General features: G+C 51.6%; 2 protein-coding genes and 1 pseudogene across 4 annotated transcripts; 2 read left to right on the top strand and 1 right to left on the bottom strand.

Moving 5' to 3' along the window:
- The first annotated feature begins 1,111 nt into the window (after nucleotides 1–1,111).
- On the top strand, nucleotides 1,112–6,234 carry SLC25A35 (solute carrier family 25 member 35). Of its 2 annotated transcripts, XM_008010277.3 has the most exons (5): nucleotides 1,114–2,166; nucleotides 3,691–3,756; nucleotides 4,812–4,964; nucleotides 5,324–5,458; nucleotides 5,623–6,234. In XM_008010277.3, exons 1-5 carry the CDS (start codon nucleotides 1,792–1,794, stop codon nucleotides 5,794–5,796), a joined length of 903 nt encoding a protein of 300 aa, XP_008008468.3. In that variant the 5' UTR covers nucleotides 1,114–1,791; the 3' UTR covers nucleotides 5,797–6,234. The 2 variants fall into 2 exon arrangements, with proteins under 2 accessions (XP_008008469.3, XP_008008468.3); XM_008010278.3 differs by lacking the exon at nucleotides 4,812–4,964 and having other exon boundaries at nucleotides 1,112–2,166.
- On the bottom strand, nucleotides 6,209–7,710 carry RANGRF (RAN guanine nucleotide release factor). 2 transcript variants are annotated; one of them, XM_008010279.3, is made up of 5 exons: nucleotides 7,427–7,699; nucleotides 7,220–7,336; nucleotides 6,878–7,034; nucleotides 6,703–6,788; nucleotides 6,209–6,480 (listed from the first exon to the last, which is right to left on the bottom strand). In XM_008010279.3, exons 1-5 carry the CDS (start codon nucleotides 7,501–7,503, stop codon nucleotides 6,357–6,359), a joined length of 561 nt encoding a protein of 186 aa, XP_008008470.1. In that variant the 5' UTR covers nucleotides 7,504–7,699; the 3' UTR covers nucleotides 6,209–6,356. The 2 variants fall into 2 exon arrangements, with proteins under 2 accessions (XP_008008470.1, XP_008008471.1); XM_008010280.3 differs by lacking the exon at nucleotides 6,703–6,788 and having other exon boundaries at nucleotides 7,427–7,710.
- LOC103242351 (small ribosomal subunit protein uS15-like) lies at nucleotides 7,244–21,752 on the top strand (annotated as a pseudogene).
- The last annotated feature ends 99 nt before the right edge of the window (nucleotides 21,753–21,851 follow it).

The following is a 21,851-nucleotide window of genomic DNA, read 5'->3' as shown; positions in this document are numbered from 1 at the left end:
AAGTAGCTGGGAATACAAGCATGAGCCACCATGCCCAGCTAATTTTTGTATTTTTCGTAGAGATGGGGTTTCACCATGTTGGCCAGGATAGTCTTGATCTCTTGACCTCATAATCCGCCCGCCTCAGCCTCCCAAAGTGCTGAGATTACATGCGTGAGCCACTGCGCCCAGCTTGTATCTTTTTTTAAATCTTCTTTTTTAGAAACAGGATTTCACCATTTTGCCCAAGTGGGTCGCGAACTCCTGGCCTCAACCACTCGAAGTGCTGGAATTACAGGTGAGCCACCGTACCCAACATAAACTCAAGATTTAAAACAATGATGAAATCTCGGCCGCGCGCGGTGGCTCACGCCAGTAATCCCAACGCTTTGGGAGGCCGAGGCGGGTGGATCACGAGGTCAGGAGATCGAGACTCATCCTGGTCTAACACGTGGTCTCTACTAAAAATACAAAAAAATTAGCCGGGCGTGGTGGCAGGCGCCTGTAGTCCCAGCTACTAGGGAGTCTGAGCCAGGAGAATGGCGTGAACCTGGGAGGCGGAGCTTGCAGCGAGCTGAGATCGCGCCACTGAACTCTAGCCTGGGCGACAAAGCCAGACTCCGTTTCAAAGAAAAAGAAAAGAAAAGAAAAAGCCTAAAGATTTAACCAAGTTCTTTCCTCCATCCTTCAGGCCTCCCACCCTCTGCGCCCGCGCCGCGGGCACATCCAGCCCCTCCCTGGAGCTAGAACCTGCTGCACCACCCGGTGCAGCCTCAGGAGACTGGCTCCGCAGCACAGGTGTGTCCCTCTCCTTGCTCAGGCCGGTCCGCGGCTTCCGGGCTCTCCGGGCGCCGGCACCAAGCATGGCGTGAACCTGAACTTAGGTGACCCCACGCGGTCACAACCGGGGTAGGAAGTTAAAGAAGGGAGCCGTCCGCCCACCCGAGGGGCGGTCCCAGCACCCCAGTAGGGAACTGCTGTGCTCGGCCTCTGTGTTCGATCGGGATCCCAGGTCTCTTTCCTGCCAATGACAAAACCTCCGCGTCCCAGGCCTCCTTTCCGGAGCCGGAGTCGGCGGCCAAGCGCTGGTGGCGGGGCCGGGAGAGTTAATTCCAACTGCCTCAGGCTGATTCCGGGGACCGGAGCTCCGAGAGCTCCTCCCATTGGCCGCGGAGCCGGCTCGGCGCTGATTGGCTGAGGGCCTCGGCTGCGGCTCTCGAAGGCTCCCCATTGGCCCAGCGCTCCAGTGGCAGGAGTGTGGCGGCCCGGCCTCCGCAGGGTACCCGGGGTTGAAGCTGCTGCGAGCTCCGGTGGCTGCCTGGGTCCTGACTTCTTTCTCGGATCCAGATCTCGTTGCTGGCTCGAGGAAATCACCGGCTTTTCTCCCAGATCCTTTTCTTCTCTAACCTGCTGGCTTTCTTTTTCCTGCCTGCCTGGCTTCCATCTCCCAACTCCGCGGTTCCCTCCTCTACTCCCCTGCCCCCGTCGCCCGCCATCCTGAGCCATCCCACCTGTCACCTTCTGTCTTTTGCCCCTCCTTGACCTCAGAGGGTTCTGCCATAAGCTTCTCACCAGAATCTCCTGGATTTCTGTCTCTTCCCTGCTTGCCAGCTCCTGACTCCCAATTTCCAGCTGACTACTTCCATTTGACCACTTGACATTTGACCCTGACACCCTTGACTGCAAACCTAAATTCTTACCTTCTGCAGCCTGTACTGCTGAAACAGGCCTTCCCCTGTCTTCCAACCCCGCTTTCTGACACCCATTTTTACCCTCTTACTCTTGGGCCAGTCCCTGCTACAGTTACCCACCATGGACTTCTTGATGAGTGGCCTGGCAGCCTGCGGGGCCTGTGTGTTCACCAATCCCCTGGAGGTGGTGAAGACCAGGATGCAGTTGCAGGGAGAACTGCAGGCCCCTGGCACATACCAGCGGCACTACCGAAATGTCTTCCATGCATTCATCACCATCGGCAAGGTGGATGGCCTGGCTGCCCTGCAGAAAGGCCTGGCCCCCGCCCTCTTATACCAGTTCCTGATGAATGGCATCCGACTGGGCACCTATGGACTGGCTGAGGCTGGGGGCTACCTGCACACAGCCGAAGGCACCTATAGTCCTGCCCGCAGCGCAGCAGCTGGGGCCATGGCTGGGATCATGGGAGCCTACTTGGGGAGCCCCATCTACATGGTAAGAAGAGGATTCTTGCCTGGGACCTTCAGGGCAGATCCTTGTTGTAGAATTGGAGCCTGGTCTTTCCCAAGGGCATAGGTGGCAGGGTGCTACCCCACTGCAAGCAGGAAAGGGCATCAGGAAAGATCTGGTAGGCTTTGGAGTCTTCTGACCTGCCCTATACACACCCATCTGATGGACACGATTGAATGTATTGATTAAGATTATCGACTTTGGAGCCGATCACCGTGGCTCACGCCTGTAATCCCAGCACTTTGGGAAGCCAAGGCGGGCGGATCACAAGGTCAGAAGATCCAGACCGTCCTGGCTAACACGGTGAAACCCCGTCTCCACTAAAAAATACAAAAAAAATAGCCGGACGTGGTGGCAGGCCCCTGTAGTCCCAGCTACTCAGGAGGTTGAGGCAGGAGAATTGTGTGAACCCGGGAGGCAGAGCTTGCAGTGAGCCGAGATCACGCCACTACACTCTAGCCTGGACGACAGAGCAAGACTCTGTCTCAAAGGAGAAAAAAAAAGAGAGATTATGGGCTTTGGAATCAGTCTTTCTGGAACTAAAGTCCTGGCTTTGAAAATTACTAGTTGGTGAGCTTCAGTTGCCACATCTGTAAAATGGTAATAATTGTAGCCTTTCTGTGTGATTATTGGGAGGATGGAGGGAGACAAATGCGGTAGACATGGAAGCATTAGTGTGAATCCTGGCAGAGAGTAAGCATTTGGTAGCATTGTTTTTATTATTATGTGTAGATATTGAGGTTGGACTTGTGAAGGGGAGGATAAGGAATTTAACATACGTCAGAGAGTGTAGGGATCAGGAAGATCCTGGGCATTACAGAATTAACAATCTCAACGTCTGCCCCTTTGAGTTATCTAGTATAGGTGAAGGGTCAAGAGCCTGAGGCCCAGAAAGGGGAAGTGATCCACTCAAGGTCACACAGCTGTTTATTGCTAGGACTAGGCCCTGCTCAGTGCTCCTAAGAGCAAAAGAGACTGGGAAGTAGTACGTCCTGTAGCAGAGGCAGTCTGGTCCCGTTCTCAGGGTTTGAGTTTCAGGGACAGTGGTCTCTCCAAAATCGACTAGATACTTTTATGGGGAGTGGGGGCTAGAGAGCAAGTTTTGCCCAGAGTCTGATGGGGAGCCTGATAGAAGTGGTGGCTGGAGATCCAGTCTGGGAATGGGAGCTGGCATGACAGGCTGGACACCCAGGTCTTGCCTAACATGCCTTAGGAAATCTTGCCATTCTCCAACCACTCCACCCCCAACTGCTAGCCCCAAGGGAAGAAGGATATAAAGGGGGGGGTGTGGTGTCTTACAGTGCTGGGAGATGCATCCCCCCGCAGCTGGAGCCTAGAGACAGAGTCTTTTTGTTAACCAATTTGTTAAGTAGGAACAACAATAATTATGAGAATAAGAGGATATTCATTGCTGAACACCCTAGAGGAAATGTGAGGCGGTCAGACATTTGGTTCTGAGGTAGGAGGACGGCCACTGGGGCATAGGCTATGATATTCTCTTGTTCGCAGGTGAAGACACACCTGCAGGCACAGGCAGCCTCAGAAATTGCTGTAGGGCACCAGTATAAGCATCAGGTGAGAGTTCCCAAGTCTGCCAAAGTCCCTGATCATCCTTTCTCTTTTCCCCTAGCTTTCTGCCTGTACCCACCCAACAGCTCCAATCCCAGCCGCTGCTCTGCTCAACCCATTGGTTCTGTCACATTTTGCCCCTGGAGCCTACCCAGACCCTCTTTCCCTTTTTTTTTTTTTTTTTTTTTTTTTCAGACGGAGGCTCACTCTGTTGCCCAGGCTGAAGTGCAGTGGCATGATCTCAGCTCCCTGCAACCTCTGCCTCCTGGGTTCAAGCGATTCTCCTGCCTCAGCCTCCCAAGTAGCTGGGACTACAGGTGTGCACCACCACACCCAGCTAAATTTTGTTTTGTTTTGTTTTGTTGAGACAGAGTCTCGCTCTGTTGCCCAGGCTGGAGTGCAGTGGCACAGCCTCCACTCACTGCAACCTCGGCCTGCCAGGTTCAAGTGATTCTCCTGCTGCAGCCTGTTGAGTAGCTGGGATTACAGCCATGTGCCACCACATCCAGCTAATTTTTGTATTTTTAGTAGAGACGGGGTTTCACCATGTTGGTCAGGCTGGTCTCGAACTCCTGAACTCATGATCCGCCCGCCTCGGCCTCCCAAAGTGCTGGGATTATAGGCGTGAGCCACTGCACCTGGCAATTTTTGTATTTTTAATAGAGATGGGGTTTCACCACGTTGGCCAGGCTAGTCTCAAACTCCTGACCTCAGGTGATCTGCCCACCTTGGCCTCCCAAAGTGCTAGGATTAGAGGCGTGAGCCACCACGCCCAACGCCTTTTTCCAATATGTATTCCAGTTCCTCTAATTTTCTGCCCCCGTTTCTCCTGACCAGTGAATGCCTTCACTTCCATGCATCCCGCCCCAGTTCTTGGGTGCCCAGGGAGGGAACAATGGGGTGGCTAGACAACCAAGGGCCCCCGTTCTGGCTCTAAGCCCACATTGAACTGGTTGTCTGGACAACATGTTCCTATTAAGCACCCATCCTTGGCAGTGTTAGGATGGCAGCCCCTGATGCTCGGCTGTCTGAACCCCACCCCCTGGTCTTCCCCACACTAGGGCATGTTTCAGGCGCTAACCGAGATTGGCCAGAAACATGGTCTGGTGGGGTTGTGGCGTGGGGCTCTGGGCGGCCTGCCCCGAGTTATCGTCGGTTCCTCCACCCAGCTGTGCACCTTCTCATCCACCAAGGACCTCCTGAGCCAGTGGGAGGTACTGCCTGGGAAATGGGTGGGTCTGTTTCGGGAAGGGGGAAAGGGGAGGGCAAGCTGCACTGGGCCCTGGAGGGGATGGTGCCCAACATTCCAAGGTGAGGGAGTGGCAGGAGAGCTTGGAGGTCACTGACTCTTTAGACCCTTCCCACAGTTCTCTTGTCACTTCCTCCCAGAAGGGGTACCTGAGCCTTCAGGGTACCCTGGCCTTCCTCCTTCTCAGTGTTTTTGCACTGTTAAAACTGGTGCAGTGGAAGCTCCCCGAGTTACCAGCATCTCTGTCCCCAGGGCAGGGACTGTCCTGTCCTTGGGGTGGAATGGCTGGCGGGTTGACAATGCTCTTCCTCTCTACCCCCTTAGATCTTTCCTCCTCAGAGCTGGAAGTTGGCTCTGGTGGCTGCCATGGTGAGTGGCATTGCAGTGGTCTTAGCCATGGCACCCTTTGATGTGGCCTGCACAAGGCTCTACAACCAGCCCACAGATGCACAGGGCAAGGTAAGGAAGTGCCCTGGGATGCAGGCAGGGAAGCAGGGGTTCGGGGAGGCAGATTGTGGGTGCAGGTGGGATAGCCTGAAATGCAGCCTGTGGAGGAGCTGCCCCTGGTGGGCTCTGACAAACTCCTTCTCTGTGCTCTCCCTCCCTCTCTGACATGCTCTCAGGGCCTCATGTACCGGGGGATACTGGATGCTCTGCTGCAGACAGCTCGGACCGAGGGCATTTTTGGCATGTACAAGGGTATAGGTGCCTCCTACTTCCGCCTCGGCCCCCACACCATCCTCTCCCTCTTCTTCTGGGACCAGCTGCGCTCCCTCTACTACACATACACTAAATAACAGCCTTTCTCCCAGACTCCACCAAATGAGCACTCCTTGGCCATTTGTGCCTCCACCACTATGTCCTGGTGACTACTGATAGGTGACCTTTCATCCATCCATGGGGGACAGCCAACCCCACTCTCCATCTGTTCTCAGGGTTGAATCACTACAAGAGTTTCCCTTCTTTCCTTGGGTGTTGCTTTAAACCTTCCCTACCCATTCCCCGGGTAATTCACACCCCTCTCTCAGGACTGAACCAGTCATCCCAAAGTGTATTTCCTCCCTCTCACCACTGCCACCCTTGAGTCCCTCCTGCTCCCAAGAACAGCTTTAAACTCCTCCCTCCAAAACCAAAGGGAATTGGGAGACCCAATTCCCAGGTGTCTGGGACCCAGGCGTCTTGTTAGATTCAAAGGCACAGAGATTATACTGATGATAAAGCAAGTTTATTCTGAAGAGGGATTGTCTTGTTTATGCACAGGGAAGAAATGAGAGGAAACCCTCTTTTCAACCTCTTTTCCCCCTCACAGAACCGAGTCCCCAAGTTCTCAGCAACATCATGCAGTGCTTCAGCACCTTTACTGGGGACCAAAGATGTTGGGATCATGAAGGGTCAGACTGGTCACCAGCTGTTCAAAGTCACCCAGGCTCCAGGGTGGAGGTGACAGATTTTCAGGGCCAAGAGATGACCTGTTGTCAGGGCTTGGGGTGGGGAAACAGATGGAGAGAGAACATCATCCAGGCCTGAGGTTTGGAAATTGCCAATTCCAGTTCCAGAGGACCTGGGTATCAGTTACCCCAAACCTCTGGCCCACTCCTGCTTCCTTGGAGGATCCCACCAGTGAGTCTCCCTGTTCTGTCCCTCCCAGCCCGATTCTCCTGGGAACCCAGTCATGAGATACCCGCCCGTTCCTTCCTCCTTACGGGGGCTGATTGAAGGTGAGCAAGAGATCAGTCTGGTACTGGGGCAGCCTCAGCAAGGCCTGATGAAGTGTCACATCCTTTGCTACCTAAGGGGATCAGAGTCAGGATGCTTACCTGGATCTCTGCGCCCCCGCTACCCGCCCTTCCAGGACATTGCACACTCTCGGGCCCTCACCTGCTGGTTTTCCTTAGCTATCTGCTGCTTGCCAGAGAGGACCCAGGCTTCTTGACAGCAGCCCCTCAGGGCCAGGTTCTCCAAACTGAGAGGCTGAACAGACTCCACATGGACAGCCCTAGCCCCCTGCACGCCACCAACATCCTCAAAGTGGTACCTGGAGTAGGGAAGCGGGGTCAGGAAGGGACATCTCTGGCCGCCTCCCTGGGAGCATCTTTAAGTTGCACGCCTGGCTCCCGGCCCCTGCGTGTTCTCACCGCCCAGATTAACCGTCGGCCGCGGGTCCCGCCCACTGCCCCGGCCCCGCCCCTGCCATTGGCCAGCCCGGGGCCCTTCCCTCACCGCGCAGCCGCTTCGCCCTGCACGTGGGCCTGCAGCTCGAGAAGTTCCACGATCAGGCTCTGGTCCGTCACGGGATGGCAGAAAACTTCTTGATTGTCCGGGACCGGTCGGAGGTCGCTGGAGTGAGGCGAGGTAGACCCTGGTTGACCCCGGTCTCTTCCCACAACCCACCCAGTCAGCCGCCCCTGGGCGCCCCGGCCTTCTCACCTTACGTCAATGGCCCCCGTGGGGAGGATGGCGGAAAAGGCGCCCCCGAACAGCGGGCAGTCTCTCATGGGCTCCATGGGCCTGAGGCTGGGTTATGGGCATTAGAAAGGTTTAAAAGAAGCCCACATTGGGTCACGTGGCATCGGCTCCCTGGGTTTCGCAGCTGCCACCGCCACCCGGGTCTAGCTTAGCTCCCGGATCCTTTAAGATTTGGTTCCGCCCCGCGTTATCGCTGGCCAATCGGCGCCAAGGCCCTGGGGGCGGGGGTCAGCGGCGTTGCTCCGGAAGCTGCGCTCTTAGAAGGGCGCCGGGCGGGACGGTGGGGTCTAGCTTGGGGTTAGGGTCTGTGTCGCCCTGGGTGGTCACAAGCATGCTCCCGCCAGCCTCCCCTTGATTGACTGATTGATTGACGGGTCTCGCTCTGTCGCCCAGGCTGGAATGCAGTGGCGCGATCACGGCTCACTGCAGTCTCCACCTCCAGGACTCCAGCGATACTCCTGCCTCAGCCTCCCGAGTGGCTCCTGCTCCCGCCACCACACCCGGCTAAATTTTTAATTATTTGTAGAGACAGGGCGGGGTGGGGGCGTGTCTCCCTATCTTGCCTAAGCTGGTCTCAAACTCCTGGGCTCAAGCGATCCCCCCGCCTCGGCTTCCCTAAGTGCTGGAATTACAGGCGAGAGCCACCGCGCCTGGCCGCCTCCTCCTTTTCAAGTGGTCACACCTTCCAAGAAGGTCGCCTGAGACCCTCCTGCGGGGGGCAGATGCTTGTCCAAAGGGCCCACGTCAAGGTTGTGTCTTTTGAGTCAGGAAAGCATAGGTTCACGGTGTTCTGAGCCTCTGAACGACGAATCGGCTACCACCCAGACCGCTAATTTACAGATCCGATGCTGGGAATTAGGGGAACAATGAGTCCAGCTTAGGATTCAGGTCTCACACCTTCCTGAAAGTGAGACCCAACCTGGGTATTAGAAATCGAATTCCCCTCAAATCTTTGCTTTAGGAATGCTCTTGTGCAGGAGCAACCCCACCCCCAGCTCGGCACACCTGGACAGCAGCACAGATTAAACCCTCTTTTGTTTGTCTTTTACAGATTTGTTGTGTTCTTTAAGTTTTAGCTTGACTGTATCCTTCCAGTTCATTTCTCTATTCATCTTTGATCCCCAGCACCTGGCACAGTGTTTAGAGCATAACAGACCTAATATATATTGTTTTGTTTTGTTTTTGAGATGGAGTTTCGCTCTTGTCGCCCAGGCTGGAGTGCAATGGCATGATGTTGGCTCACTGCAACCTCCGCCTCCTGGGTTCAAGTGATTCTCCTGCCCCAACCTCCTGAGAAGCTGGATTACAGGCATGCACCACCACGCCGAGCTAATTTTGTATTTTTAGTAGAGACGGGGTTTCTCCATGTTGGTTAGGCTAGTCTCGAACTTCCAACCTCAGGTGCTCCACCTGCCTCGGCCTCCCAAAGTGCTGGGATTATTACAGGTGTGAGACACCATGCTCAGCCCAGACCTAATATATATTGTTGAGTGATTGAATAAACTCAGTGCAAATGTCCAGAACCCAGGAGATCACCCATACCCTCATGGATTCTAGATGTCACCTGCTTCCCAGCCAAGAATTGGGCAAGAGGATTCTGATCTTGAGGCCATTCCACAGGGTTCCAAGTGCTGACCATACCTCTGGACGCTAATGATTTAGTGAAATGAAGCCAAATGGTGCACATTTATTGGTCTCTTACCTTGCCAGGCCCTATGTGAAGGGCTGGAGATACATTTAGGACACAGCCCCTGATGCCTCACTGAAGGTGTAAAAGGAACAGTGGAGCACACTTGGAGTCTTTTTTTTTTTTTTTTTTTTTTTTTTTTTTGAGAGGCGGTCTCACTGTTGCCAAGGCTCGACTGTAGTGGTGGTCAGCCTCAACCTTGTGGGCTCAAGCCATCCTCCTGCCTCAGCCTCCTGAGTAGCTGGCACTACAGGCACGTATCACCATGCTCGGGTAATTTTTGTATTTTTCTTTCTTTTTTTTTTTTTTTAGAAATGGAGTCCCACTGTGTTGCCCAGGCTGATCTCGGACTTCTGGTCTCAAGTGATCCTCCTGCCTTGGCCTCCCAAAGTGATGAGCCACCATGCCTGGCCCACACTTTGAGTCTTAAAGGTTGACCCACAATTCAGTAGGAATCCTAGGGGTATTCTAACCGGGGGAACATCAGGAGCAAAAACTTGGAGATGAGAGGGCATGTTTTGGGGAAAGCAAGTGTATCCGTTTGGCAAGAGAGGGTAGGATGGGAATGGGTGGCAGGGAGCTGCGAACATGGTCAGGTGTGCAGGGTTTTTGTAGCGCACACTAAGGAGCTTGACTCCTCCTTCCTTACTACAGCCATCAGACTCCTCTCTGAGTCTCATTTCATCTTTAAAATGCTGTTGGGGGGCCGGGCGCCGTGGCTCACGCCTGTAATCCCAACACAGTGGGAGGCCAAGGCGGAGCGGATCATGAGATCAGGAGTTCGAGACTAGCCTGGCCAACATGATGAAACCCCATCTCTACTAAAAACACAAAAATTAGCCGAGCGTGGTGGCAGGCGCCTGTAATCCCAGTTACTAGGGAGGCTAAGGCAGGAGAATTGCTTGAGCCCAGGAGGTGGAGGCTGCGGTGAACCAAGATTGTGTCACTGTACTCCAGCCTGGACAACAGGGCAAGACTCCATCTAAAAAATGAAACAAAACGCTGTTAGGAAGAAATGAGATATGGATGTAGTTGAGTCTGACCTATTTCTGGGTAAAGAGAGTGGAATAAGTTTGCTGTATGAGGAATTTGAGAAAGCGGGGACGTTACAGGCTCCAGAGGGAGAGAAGGAGCCCAGCCATGGGAAACCAAAGGAGCCAGGTCAGAGGAGTCCACCCCATGATGCTTCTCTGGGATGAGTGACAGACCTCTCTGTCCCTCCCTCCTGCTTTGTGCCAGCCTACTCTCCAGCCCCGTTCCCCACCAGGGGCATTACTGGCTCTGGCTGCTTTGGGAGCAGTCAAGCAGGTAGAGTCCTTGGAAACGGACCTACAAGGACATAGAAGTTAACAGGGTGCCTGCACCAGGCATAAGGGGGTGTGGAGGCCTATTACATGGGCCCAGAGGAGGTCACGCTAGGTCAGGAAGGCTGAGAAAAAGCCCCCCCAGCTTCCTCATTTTGGGTGTCTGGCATGTCTCATGTTCTGCCATGAGCCCTGTGCAGCTGGGGACCCCCGGCCCTCCACAATTCTGTGGGCTCTTGGGGGGTGCTCAGCCAAACCTTCTCTGGATGAATGGGGTGGAAGGCCACCCTCACTTGGCAAATCTCCACGCTTGGCTCCACTTCCCCTTCTCCCTTCACCTCTTTTTTTTTTTTTTTTTTTTTTGTGCCTGTCACTTCTGCTGGCCCTGCCTCGACTCCCTCAAGTGTTCAAATCCCAACTTCCCAAGGGACAGGATCTAACTGGGTCGATTAGTTGTCATTCAATCCGAAAGTACCTATTTGGCAGGCTCTCCTGCCTGGCCACTCCTCAGGCCACCACCCAAATACAAGAGAGATCTCTGGTCCAGCTGGCTGTGGCTAGGATGATGAGTGTCAGGGGACAAATCTCAGTACAGAGATGGCCAGCAGCCACTTTTCTCAGGAGAATGTGAGGGTGTGGCTGGCTCTCAGTCCACTGGTTGCAAGAAGGCCTGCAACTGATTGATTCCCTACACCTGGGACATTCCCTTATCCAGTGCCCTGCATGCAGTTGATGCAGCTGTTTGCTTTGGGGACAAGAGTCCCAGAGACTCTCCCCTTTAGGGCACCAAGAGATGGACTCAAATCAGAGAGACACCACCACACCCAAAGTCAGGCATCCCGTTGAGAAGAGTTAGGGCAATGAATATTTCTATTAAGCAAGGGTTTTCGTCTTTTTTTCTACTGCAGACTGCTTTGGCAGTTTTGTGAAGCCCATGATCCCCTATTCAATGTAATGTTATTGTTATCGTTATTTTTTCTGTTTTTTTGAGACAGGGTCTTATTCTGTCACCCAGGCTGGAGTGCAGTGGCGCGATAACAGCTCGCTGCAGCCTCAACCTCCTGGGCTCAAGCCATCCTCCCACCTTGGCCTCTTAAAGAGATTACAGGCACGGGCCAGGTGCTGTGGCTCACACCTGTAATCCTAGCACTTTGGGAGGCCTAGGTGGGCAGATTGCTTGAGCTCAGGAGTTTGAGACCAGCCTGGACAACAAAGTGAGACTCTGTCTCTATTACAAAAAAAAAAAAAAATTAACCGGGCGTGGTGTCATATGCCTGTAGTGCCAGCTACTTGGGAGGCCAAGGTGGGAGGATGACTTGAGCCTGGGAGGCAGAGGTTGTAATGAGCCAAGATCACACCATTGCACTCCAGCCTGGTTGGCAGAGCCAGACTCTTTCTCAAAAAATAAAGAAAATTAAACCCAGATATTTGATAGAGTACAAGTCTACTTCTTGGTTATCATATTAACTAGATCTAGCAGCAGCCCTAATAAATGTAATAAAAAACTGGTGATGCACACAAATTATGGTTCAAGAGATGCACAGCCATTCTAAAGTGAGCACATCTGTAACCGCTATTGAGGTGAAACCGCAGATACTGCTAATACTACTGTGGTTTGTTACCTAAATTCACAGTGAAAGGAAATGCTAAATTTCAGTTAAAAGGTTACTGAAAACACCCGACACTGTGGGAGGCCCAGGAGGGAGGATTGCTTGAGCCTAGGAGTTCAAGACCAGGCTGGGCAACATGGCAGAACCCCATCTCTACCAAAAAAATACAAAAATTAGCTGGGCATAGTGACTTGCACCTCCCAGCTACTGGGGAGGCTGAGGTGGGAGGATTGATTCAGCTTGGGAGCTTGAGGCTGCAGTGAGTTGACATCATGCCACTGCACTCCAGCCTGGGTGGCAGAGGGAGACCCTATCTCAAAAAAAAAAAAAAAAAAAAAAAAGTCAGGCGTAGTGGTACATACCTGTGGTATCAGCTACTTGGGAGGCTGAGGTGGGAGGATGGCTTGAGCCGGGAGGTTGAAGCTGCGGTGAGCCGAGATACCACTGCACTCTAGCCTGGGTGACAGAGGGAGACCTTGTCTCAAAATATTATGCATATTGAAAATAAAGATGAGCCAGGCGCAGTGGCTTACGCCTGTAATCCCAGCACTTTGGGAGGCTGAGACAGGCAGATCACGAGGTCGGGAGTTCGAGAACAACATGGTGAAACCCCGTCTCTACTAAAAATACAAAAATTAGCCAGGCGTCGTGGCGCACATCTATAATCCCAGCTACTCAGGACGCTGAGAGGAGAATCACTTGAACCTGGGAGGCCAAGGTTGCAGTGAGCTGAGATCCAGCCTGGGCAACAGAACAAGACTCTGCCTCAAAAAAAAAAAAAAAAAAAAAAAAAGAATGCAGACAGCAATGACAGAAAGAAGGAGTTGGAAGGTTTGGGTTGTAAGTAGGGCAAAGAGGACAGACGGCCTCTGATCTTTGCTGTTAAGTCACAAGATTGGGTACTTTACCCCCATCCCCTAGTTCTCAACAATGACAGAGGCACAACATGGACAGGGGAAGGAGGACTTTCCACATCTACAACCAGTCTATGCAAACCTACCCAAAGGCCAAGGGAGCTAAGAGGCTGAAGAAAGAGACTGAGGCCGGGAATGGTGGCTCACGCCTATAATAAGAGCACTTTGGGAGGCCAAGGCGGGCAGATTACCTGAGGTCAGGAGTTCAAGACCAGTCTGGCCAACGTGGTGAAACCCCGTCTCTACTAAAAATACAAAAGTAGCCAGGTGTGGTGGTGTGCGCCTGTAGTCCCAGCTACTCATGAGACAGAAGAATCACTTGAACCCAGGAGGCAGAGGTGGCAGTGAGCTGAGATAGCGCCACTACACTCCAACATGGGTGACAGAGCAAGATTCCATCTCAAAAACAAAAAAACAACAACAAAAAAAAGAGAGACTGATGTATCCAGTTTCTCAGAAAGAAACATTTAATAGTGACTTAGAAACAGAAGCCAGGCGGCCATTAGCCAGTTACCCCCGAGTCCAGGGCTGATATACCTGACGGGAAAGGTATACATGCCTCAGTAGAAATGTGTGGTACCACTGACGACAACACCTCAGGGAAAGGCGGAGAATGCTATGTGAATCTACCTAAGAGCAGGATTGAAGGTCACAGTAGATGAAGTGGCAATCTTAGAGGCATTCCAGAACAGGGGTTAACCAGAGGACAACATGTCGGATCAGCATCCAAGATGGAGCAGCTTCATCCTCCACAACAATCCAGGCCGGGATCTCTGTGTCTAAAACCCAGTGGAGGTGCCCGTTGTTTCTTCCTTTGGAACCTCTTAGAAGGTGCCATCCCTCTTAAGAGTCCATGTAGTCCCAGCCTCCAAAGCACCACATAATTTAACTCTTTTCTTTCTTTTTTTTTTTTTTTCTGAGACAGAGTTTCACTCTTGTTGCTCAGGCTGGAGTGCAATGGCTCCATCTCGGCTCACCGTAACCTCTGCCTCCCGGGTTCAAGTGATTCTCCTGCCTCAACCTTCCTGAGTAGCTGGGATTACAGGCATGCGCCACCACGCCTGGATAATTTCGTGTTTTTAGTAGAGACGGGGTTTCTCCATGTTGGTCAGGCTGGTCTCAAACTCCCGGCCTCAGGTGATCCGCCCACCTCGGCCTCCCAAAGTGCTGGGATTACAGGCATGAGCCACCGTACCCAGCCTAATTTAGCTCTTTCCATCTGCTCGATTTAGCCAAGGTCATTTCCCTATAACTTTCCACAAGTGAAATGTTTGGGAGTGGAGAGGGCCGTTGTGCTTCGTGGGGAGAGAGGAGTTGTGGTGAACAGGCCTGCTTCCGAATCCCTTCTGCTGCCTTGGATCCACATGGGAAGTCGCTAAACTGGTAAGACTGTTGGGTTAGTCGTGGCCATTCCTTCTCAGCTTCCTCTTTTTCTTTTCTTTTCTTTTTTTTTTTTTGAGACGGAGTCTCGCTCTGTTGCCCAGGCTGGAGTGCAGTGGCGTGATCTTGGCTCCCTGCAAGTTCTGCCTCCCGGGTTCACGCCATTCTCCTGCCTCAGCCTCTGGAGTAGCTGACACTACAGGCGCCCGCCACCTCGCCCAGCTAATTTTTTGTATTTTTAGTAGAGGACGGGGTTTCACCATGTTAGCCAGGATGGTCTCAATTTCCTGACCTCGTGACCTGCCCACCTTGGCCTCCCAAAGTGCTGGGATTACAGGCGTGAGCCACTGCACCCAGCCAGCTTCCTCTTTTTCTGTCAACCCCTTCAATGTTGGGTTACCAGGCCCTGCACACTCCTCCTAGATAACCTTACCCATCCACATTCCAGTGCTTCCCAAATATTCATCTCCATCCCAGATCTCTTCTGACCACCTCCTGGATTCCTCCACCTACATATCTCATTGACATTTCAAACTGAACACATCGTAAGCAAAGCACATCATCTTCCTCCCAGACATGTCCCTATCACAGGTAATGACATTATCTACCCAGTGGTTCAGGCAAGAAGCATGGGCATCGTCACTGGCTCTTCTCTCCCCATCTGTCTTCCCCAACACCCAGTTTGTGGTGATTCATTTTTTTCCCCCCCGAGACAGAGTCTCATTCTGTGGCCCAGGCTGGAGTACAGTGGTGTGATCTCAGCTCACTGCAACCTCTGGCTTCTAGGTTCAAGCAATTCTCCTGCCTCAGACTCCTGAGTAGCTGGGATTACAGGCGCGCACCACCACGCCCAGCTAATTTTTGTATTTTTAGTAGAGACAGGGTTTCACCATATTAGCCAGGCTGGTCTCGAACTCCTGACCTTGCGGTCTGCCTGCCTTGGTCTCCCAAAGTGCTGGGATTACAGGCGTGAGCCACCACGCCCGGCCGTTCATAGTGATTCTATCTCCTAATAGCCCTCAAATCCTTCCACTTCTCACCATCTCCACTGCCACTACCCTAGTCCGGGCTAGCAGTTTCTGCCTGGAGATTGTGTAGCTTTATCCATGGACTCCCATGTCCTCTCCTGCCTCCCTCCTCTCAGAGTGATTCTCAAAAATGCAGACCTCCTCATGTCTATCTGCTGTATAAACCCCTCCAAATGGTTTCCATTGCTCTTAGAATCGAGTCCAGATTCCTGTTCTGTTAGGCCTTTGATTTTGCCTGTCCTGTTTCCCAGTTATATTATATTTGATGTTCCAGACAGACTCACTCACCTTTGTTTAGCTCTTTACAATATCTCCCGCCTCTGAGGCTTTGCAAATGTTGTTTTTCTAGAGTGCCACCCACCTTCATTAACAAACTGCTACTCATCCTTCAGGTCTCAGCTCACTCCGAGAATCCTTCCCTGATCCCAAAAGTCTGGGCCACATCCCCTACTATGAGCTCCACGGTACCCTGAGCTTCCCCTAAAAGCACTGGATTGAAGTCACTTGTTCCAAGTCTATCTCCCTGGTGTGCGCCCCTCAGGAGGAGGCCCTTGACAATGTTGTTCCCTGAGTGACAGTATGGGCAGGGCTGTCTCTCAGAGGTTTGTCTCACTCTGTAGTCGCAGGCTGCCCCTCTAGCCTGACCAGGCAGAGGGAGCTGCACAAATCTTTCTGCTTGGGGGAGGATGGCCCAGTGCTGCAGGCACTCCTAGTGGACTGCTCACACTGAAAGGTTTGCTGAAGCCTCACAAGACGCCAAGACCCAGGCTCCACCGCATCAGGTCTCCGGTCTCTACCATCTGGCTGTTTGCTGCTCCCAAGTGTCCAATGACAGAAGATTTATTTGGTTTCCACCACCACAGGGTCTTACATACAGCAGGTGCTGGGAGCACGATGCTAGCCAGGCCCCAGGATACTGACCACCCAGCTGCTGTGGGAGACATTCCTTCACCAGGCTCACCACTGACTGACGCCCATCCCCCTTCTTTCCAGTCTTTCTCCATTATCTATGTTCCAGTTTGAGCAGTGTCCCAGACACACTTCAGAACGAAGTTCCTTGGTGGGCTGGCCTGTTGGAGAGCAGAGGGTGCCCTGGCGGGGAGCCTCTCTAAAACAGATGGCCCCCACCAGGTGATCCCATCTGGATGCTCTCACCCACACTGCTTCTTTGTGCTTAGCCCCTGCCTGCTGCCTCCCCGGCCAGTAGTGCTCCTTTCAGCAACTGAGGATGACGTAATGTGTGCTTAGTTCAGTGTTGTGTCTTTTTCTGTGCAACGGAAGGGCCTTGTTGGCAGCCAGGCAGATGTTAAACTAATTAAGAAAAGAGGCCGGAAGCGGTGGCTGTAATCCCAGCTACTCAGGAGTCTGAGGCAGGAGAATTGCTTGAACCTAGAAGCCAGAGGTCTGTAATTTCAGCACTTTGGGAGGCTGAGGCGGGCAGATCACGAGGTCAACAAATCAAGACCATCCTGGCCAACATGGTGAAACCCCATCTCCATTAAAAATACAAAAACTAGCTGAGCGTGGTGGTGCCTGCCTGTAGTGCCAGTTACTTGGGAGGCTGAGGCAGGAGAATCGCTTGAACCTGAGGGACAGAGGTTGCCATGCGCCAAGATCACGCTATTGCACTCCAACCTGGGCAGCTGAGCAAGACTCCATCTTGGGAAAAAAAGAAAGAAAGAAAAGAGACTTACTGGTTCTCCCTGTCTTTCCACTTACACAGGGCCAGTCTCCTTGACCTGATAACAGGAACTCGTGACTTTAACTGGACAAATGAGGTAAAAAGGGGAAATGCTTGAGAAGTACAAAGTCCAACCACCCATGAACCCAATCCACTAATTCACTCTTGTATTAAGGGAAAAAAAAATATGTCAATATTTACTAATTTTAACATTCACATGTTCAATTGTTCAGCATATATTTATTGAGTACCTACTAGGTGCGGGGCACTGTGTAGATATTAGGACATGGTGGGGAGCAAAAATGTGTCTCCTGATATCATGGAACTTACACACTAATAGGGAGACAGATCTTTGATCAAATAAACAGCTTAGGCTGGGCACAGTGGCTCATGCCCATAATCCCAGCACTTTGGGAGGCTGAGGCGGGCAGATCACGAGGTCAGGAGTTTGAGACCAGCCTGGTTAACATGGCGAAACCCCGTCTCTACTGAAAATATAAAAATTATCGTGCCATTGTACTTCCACCTGGGCGACAGTGAGACTCCCTCTCAAAAATAAAATAAAATAAATAAAATAAAATAAATAAAAATCTAAAAATTAGCCAGGCATAGTGGCAGGCGCCTGTTGTCCCAGCTACTCGGGAGGCTGAGGCAGGAGAATCACTTGAACCTGGGAGGTGGAGGTTGTGGTGAACTGGGATAGTGCTACTGCACTCCAGCCTGGGCAACAGAGCGTGACTCCATCTCTAAATAAATAAATAAATGAAAACAGTTCACAGTTCATTCATTGCAATGGTGAAAAATAAAGTACACAGAGACTTGGGCTGAGAAAGGAGGTATGTGGTGCTACTGAAATAACCTCTCACAAAGGATTTGAGCAGCGCTATTGACCCAGCTGAAACCCAAAGGAAGGACTTGTTCACTAGGTGTGTACATTGCTGTAAATGGTTTTGCTTTTAGACCTCAGGTTTAGAGAACTAAGGTCATCATAACCCTCGGTTCATGGCACATTATATCATTGAAGGCCCACTTGGGCACTTTCTTATTAACCTTTCATCTCCATTTTTCCTTCCCATTCCCTGTTTCCCCATAGGTGGTTAATGATGAACTTATGAGAGAACCTGTTCTGTCTGGCTTTCTCAGAGGAAGCAGGTAGGTTGGGAGTTTGCCAAATGGGTATGATGAAAAGGTCATAGCTCAAGTGAAGGGGCTTTGGAAAGACTGTTACTGGAAGCTGGATAAGGAGGGAAGAAAGAAATGGAGCAATGGATTAGGGTAAAGTAATTATTGCATTGGAGGTCCTAATTACTTTGAAATCTCAGAGTATTGTAGATAAAGAAGCAAGATGGAAGGAAAGGGCCGGGCACGGTGGCTCATGCCTGTCATCCCAGCACTTTGGGAGGCCAAGGTGGGTAGATCACTTGAAGTCAGGAGTTTGAGACCAGCCTGGACAACACGGCGAAACCCCATCTCTACTAAAAATATAAAACTTAGCCGGGCGTGGTGGCGCATGCCTGTAATCCCAGCTACTCGGGAGGCTGAGGCAGGAGAATCCCTTGAACCCTGGAGGTGGAGGTTGCAGTGAGCCGAGATCGCACCACTGCCCTCCAGTCTGGGCGACAGAGTGAGACTCCATCTCAAAAAGAAAAAAAAAAGATGGAAGGAAACAGGACGCCTGAATAAATAAGTTTGGAGATAGAGCCTCATGGTCAGAAACAGGACGCCTCCATAAATAAGTCTGGAGACAGAGACAGTCCTGGGTGATGATAAAATCCAAGTGGGGTAGTTGGCTGAGGTGGAATGAAGATCACTGTAGAAAAGTTCAGAGTGTTGGATGGTCACCAACATGGATACAGGGTAACAGAAGGGGCTGAGGTGAAGCATAGGACAGGGACCCAGGGCCTAATACCCTTAAAGAATGAGAGGGAGTTAGGAGTGGTTGAATAGGGTAAGGTTTAGCTACAACGGATGGAAAACACCAAAATTAATAGTGCTTAAACAAGACAGGCTGGGCACTTTGGCTTACACCTGTAATCCTACGCCTATAATCCCAGCACTGTGGGAGCCCGAGGCAGGCAGATAACTTCAGGTCAGGAGTTCGAGACCAGCCTGGCCAACCTGGCGAAACCCCGTCTCTACTAAAACTACAAAAATTAGCTGGGCGTGATGGCACGTGCCTGTAATCCCAGCTATTCAGACGGCTGAGGTGGGAGGATCGCTTAAACCCAGGAGGCGGAGGTTGCAGTGAGCCGAGATCACACCCCTGTACTCCAGTACTCCAGCCCGGGAGTCAGAGTGAGACTCTGTCACAATTAAAAAACAAAAACAAAAACCAAGACAGAAGTTCATTTCCTACACTCAAGACATTCAGTGTTAGCTTGTCCTCGTGGCACTCCTCAGTGTCAGAACCAGTCTCCTTTGATGTTTTTTTTTTCTTTTTTAGAGACAGGGTCTGGCTCTGTTGCCCAGGCTGGAGTGCAGTGGTATGATCACAGTTCACTGCAGCCTCAACCACCTGGGCTCAAGTGATCCTCCCACTTTAGCCTCCCAAGTAGCTTCCTCTTATCTTGTTGCTCTGCGTGGTACCAATTCCCAAAGCTACTTCAGTATGGCTGCTGAACTTCCAGCTGTCGTGCCTGCATTCCAGACAATAGGAAGCAAAAATGCATAACGAGAAAAATGCATCCTTCTTGTAAGAACACTTGGAAATTGTATACATCATTTTCTCTCCCACTGGCCACAATTTATCGTAACTGGGAGGGAAGCTGGGAGATGTCATCTTTACTTTCAGCAGCCACAACCCCAGCTAAAATACTGGAACATTCTGGTTTTTTTTTTTTTTTTTTAGACAGAGTCTCGCTCTATCGCCCAGGCTGGAGTGCAGTGGCGCGATCTCAGCTCACTGCAAGCTCCACCACTGGGGTTCACGCCATTCTCCTGCCTCAGCCTCCCGAGTGGCTGGGACTACAGGAGCCCGCCACCACGCCCGGCTAATTATTTTTGTACTTTCAGTAGAGACGGGGTTTCACCATGTTAGCCAGGATGGTCTCGATCTCCTGACCTCATGATCTGCCGGCCTCGGCCTCCCAAAGTGTTGGGATTACAGGCGTGAGCCACCGTGCCTGGCCCTGGAACATTCTCCCTCCCTCCCTTCTTTTCTTTTTTTGAGAGGGACTCTGTTTGCCCAGGGTGAAGTGCAGTGGCGTGATCTCGGCTCACTGCAAACTCCGCCTCCTGGGTTCAAGTGATTCTCCTGCCTCAGCCTCCCAAGTAGCTGGGATTATGGGGGCATACCACCACACCCAGCTAATTTTTGTATTTTTAGTAGAGACAGGGTTTCACTATGTTGGCCAGGTTGGTCTCAAACTCAGGTGATCCACCAGCCTTGGCTTCCCAAAGTGTTGGAATTACAGGCATGAGCCACCGAACCTGGCAGCAACATTCTGTTTCTAGAGAGGAATCAATTATTGAAGAATTGGCACCTTCTCCCACAGGGAGCGCCAGAGAAGTCAGAATTGGGCGAAAGGGATGTAGTAGAATGGCATGAGCCTGCAATGGGCAGGGTTTTCTTTGAACTGGGTGAACAGTCTGGCAGTGGTACGAGGACCCTGACTCCCTAGCCTGGGGAAGATGAGATACGTGAGGTTGAGGTTTGAGAAGAAAAGTCGCCACTTGGAGGGGCTGCAGAAGTGGCTCTCAGAGGATAGCTGGTTTTCCATGAAGGCAAGGAGGGGGCAGAGCGCTAGCCTGGAGGGTTCACCAGAGGGCCCTGGGGAGTGGGTGGGTGGGAATGGAGCTGGGTGGGGGTCATCAAGGACAGGATTATATGGCTCCTGGATGAAAACACGGATGAAAAGCCAGTGGACTTGGTCTTGACAGTGTCTGAGGAGGGTGGGTCTTACTTGGCCACTGGGACCCAAACCAGAAACTGCTCCCCCTTCAAAATCCACGAGTTTACCTATCACAGCCAACCAGGAGGTTACCTCGCATGTCATCCTTTGACTTTTGCATCAAGCCCTTAATAAACCTGGTATCTAAGCCTTGGTACCAGCCCCCAAATTGTACGTTTGATACTATAAATCTGAAAGACATACATACGTCCTTTCCAAGTGTCAGGAAAGAACATTCAAATGTCAAAAATGATCCGGACCCTCACTCTCCTTTTGCTGCCTGACCGCCGCCATCATGGGTTGCATGCATGCTCCCAGGAAGGGCCTGTCCCAGTCGGCTTTGCCCTATCGACGCAGCGTCCCCACTTGGTTGAAGTTGACATCTGATGACGTGAAGGAGCAGATTTACAAACTGACCAAGAAGGGCCTGGCTCCTTCACAAATCGGTGTGATCCTGAGAGAGTCACATGGTGTTGCACAAGTACGCTTTGTGACAGGCAATAAAATCTTAAGAATTCTTAAGTCTAAGAGACTTGCTCCTGATCTTCCTGAAGATCTCTACCATTTAATTAAGAAAGGAGTTGCTGTTCGAAAGCATCTTCAGAGGAACAGAAAGGATAAGGATGCTAAATTCCATCTGATTCTGATAGCCGGATTCACCGTTTGGCTTGATATTATAAGACCAAGCGAGTCCTCCCTCCCAATTGGAAATATGAATCATCTACAGCCTCTGCCCTGGTCGCATAAATTTGTCTGTGTACTCAAGCAATAAAATGATTAATTAAAAAAAAAATGATCCGGAGAAGTCCCATACTGCTCAGGGTAGGTCACTTCGCAAAGCAATGAGGAAAATCTCTGAAACAGCTGTTTTCCCCATAGCCATCATTTACCA

Source organism: Chlorocebus sabaeus, chromosome 16, assembly GCF_047675955.1.
Source record: "Chlorocebus sabaeus isolate Y175 chromosome 16, mChlSab1.0.hap1, whole genome shotgun sequence".
Taxonomy (NCBI): Eukaryota; Metazoa; Chordata; class Mammalia; order Primates; family Cercopithecidae; genus Chlorocebus; species Chlorocebus sabaeus.
The sequence above is the reverse complement of the archived record's forward strand: the minus strand, read 5'-3'. Positions and strand labels throughout refer to the sequence as shown.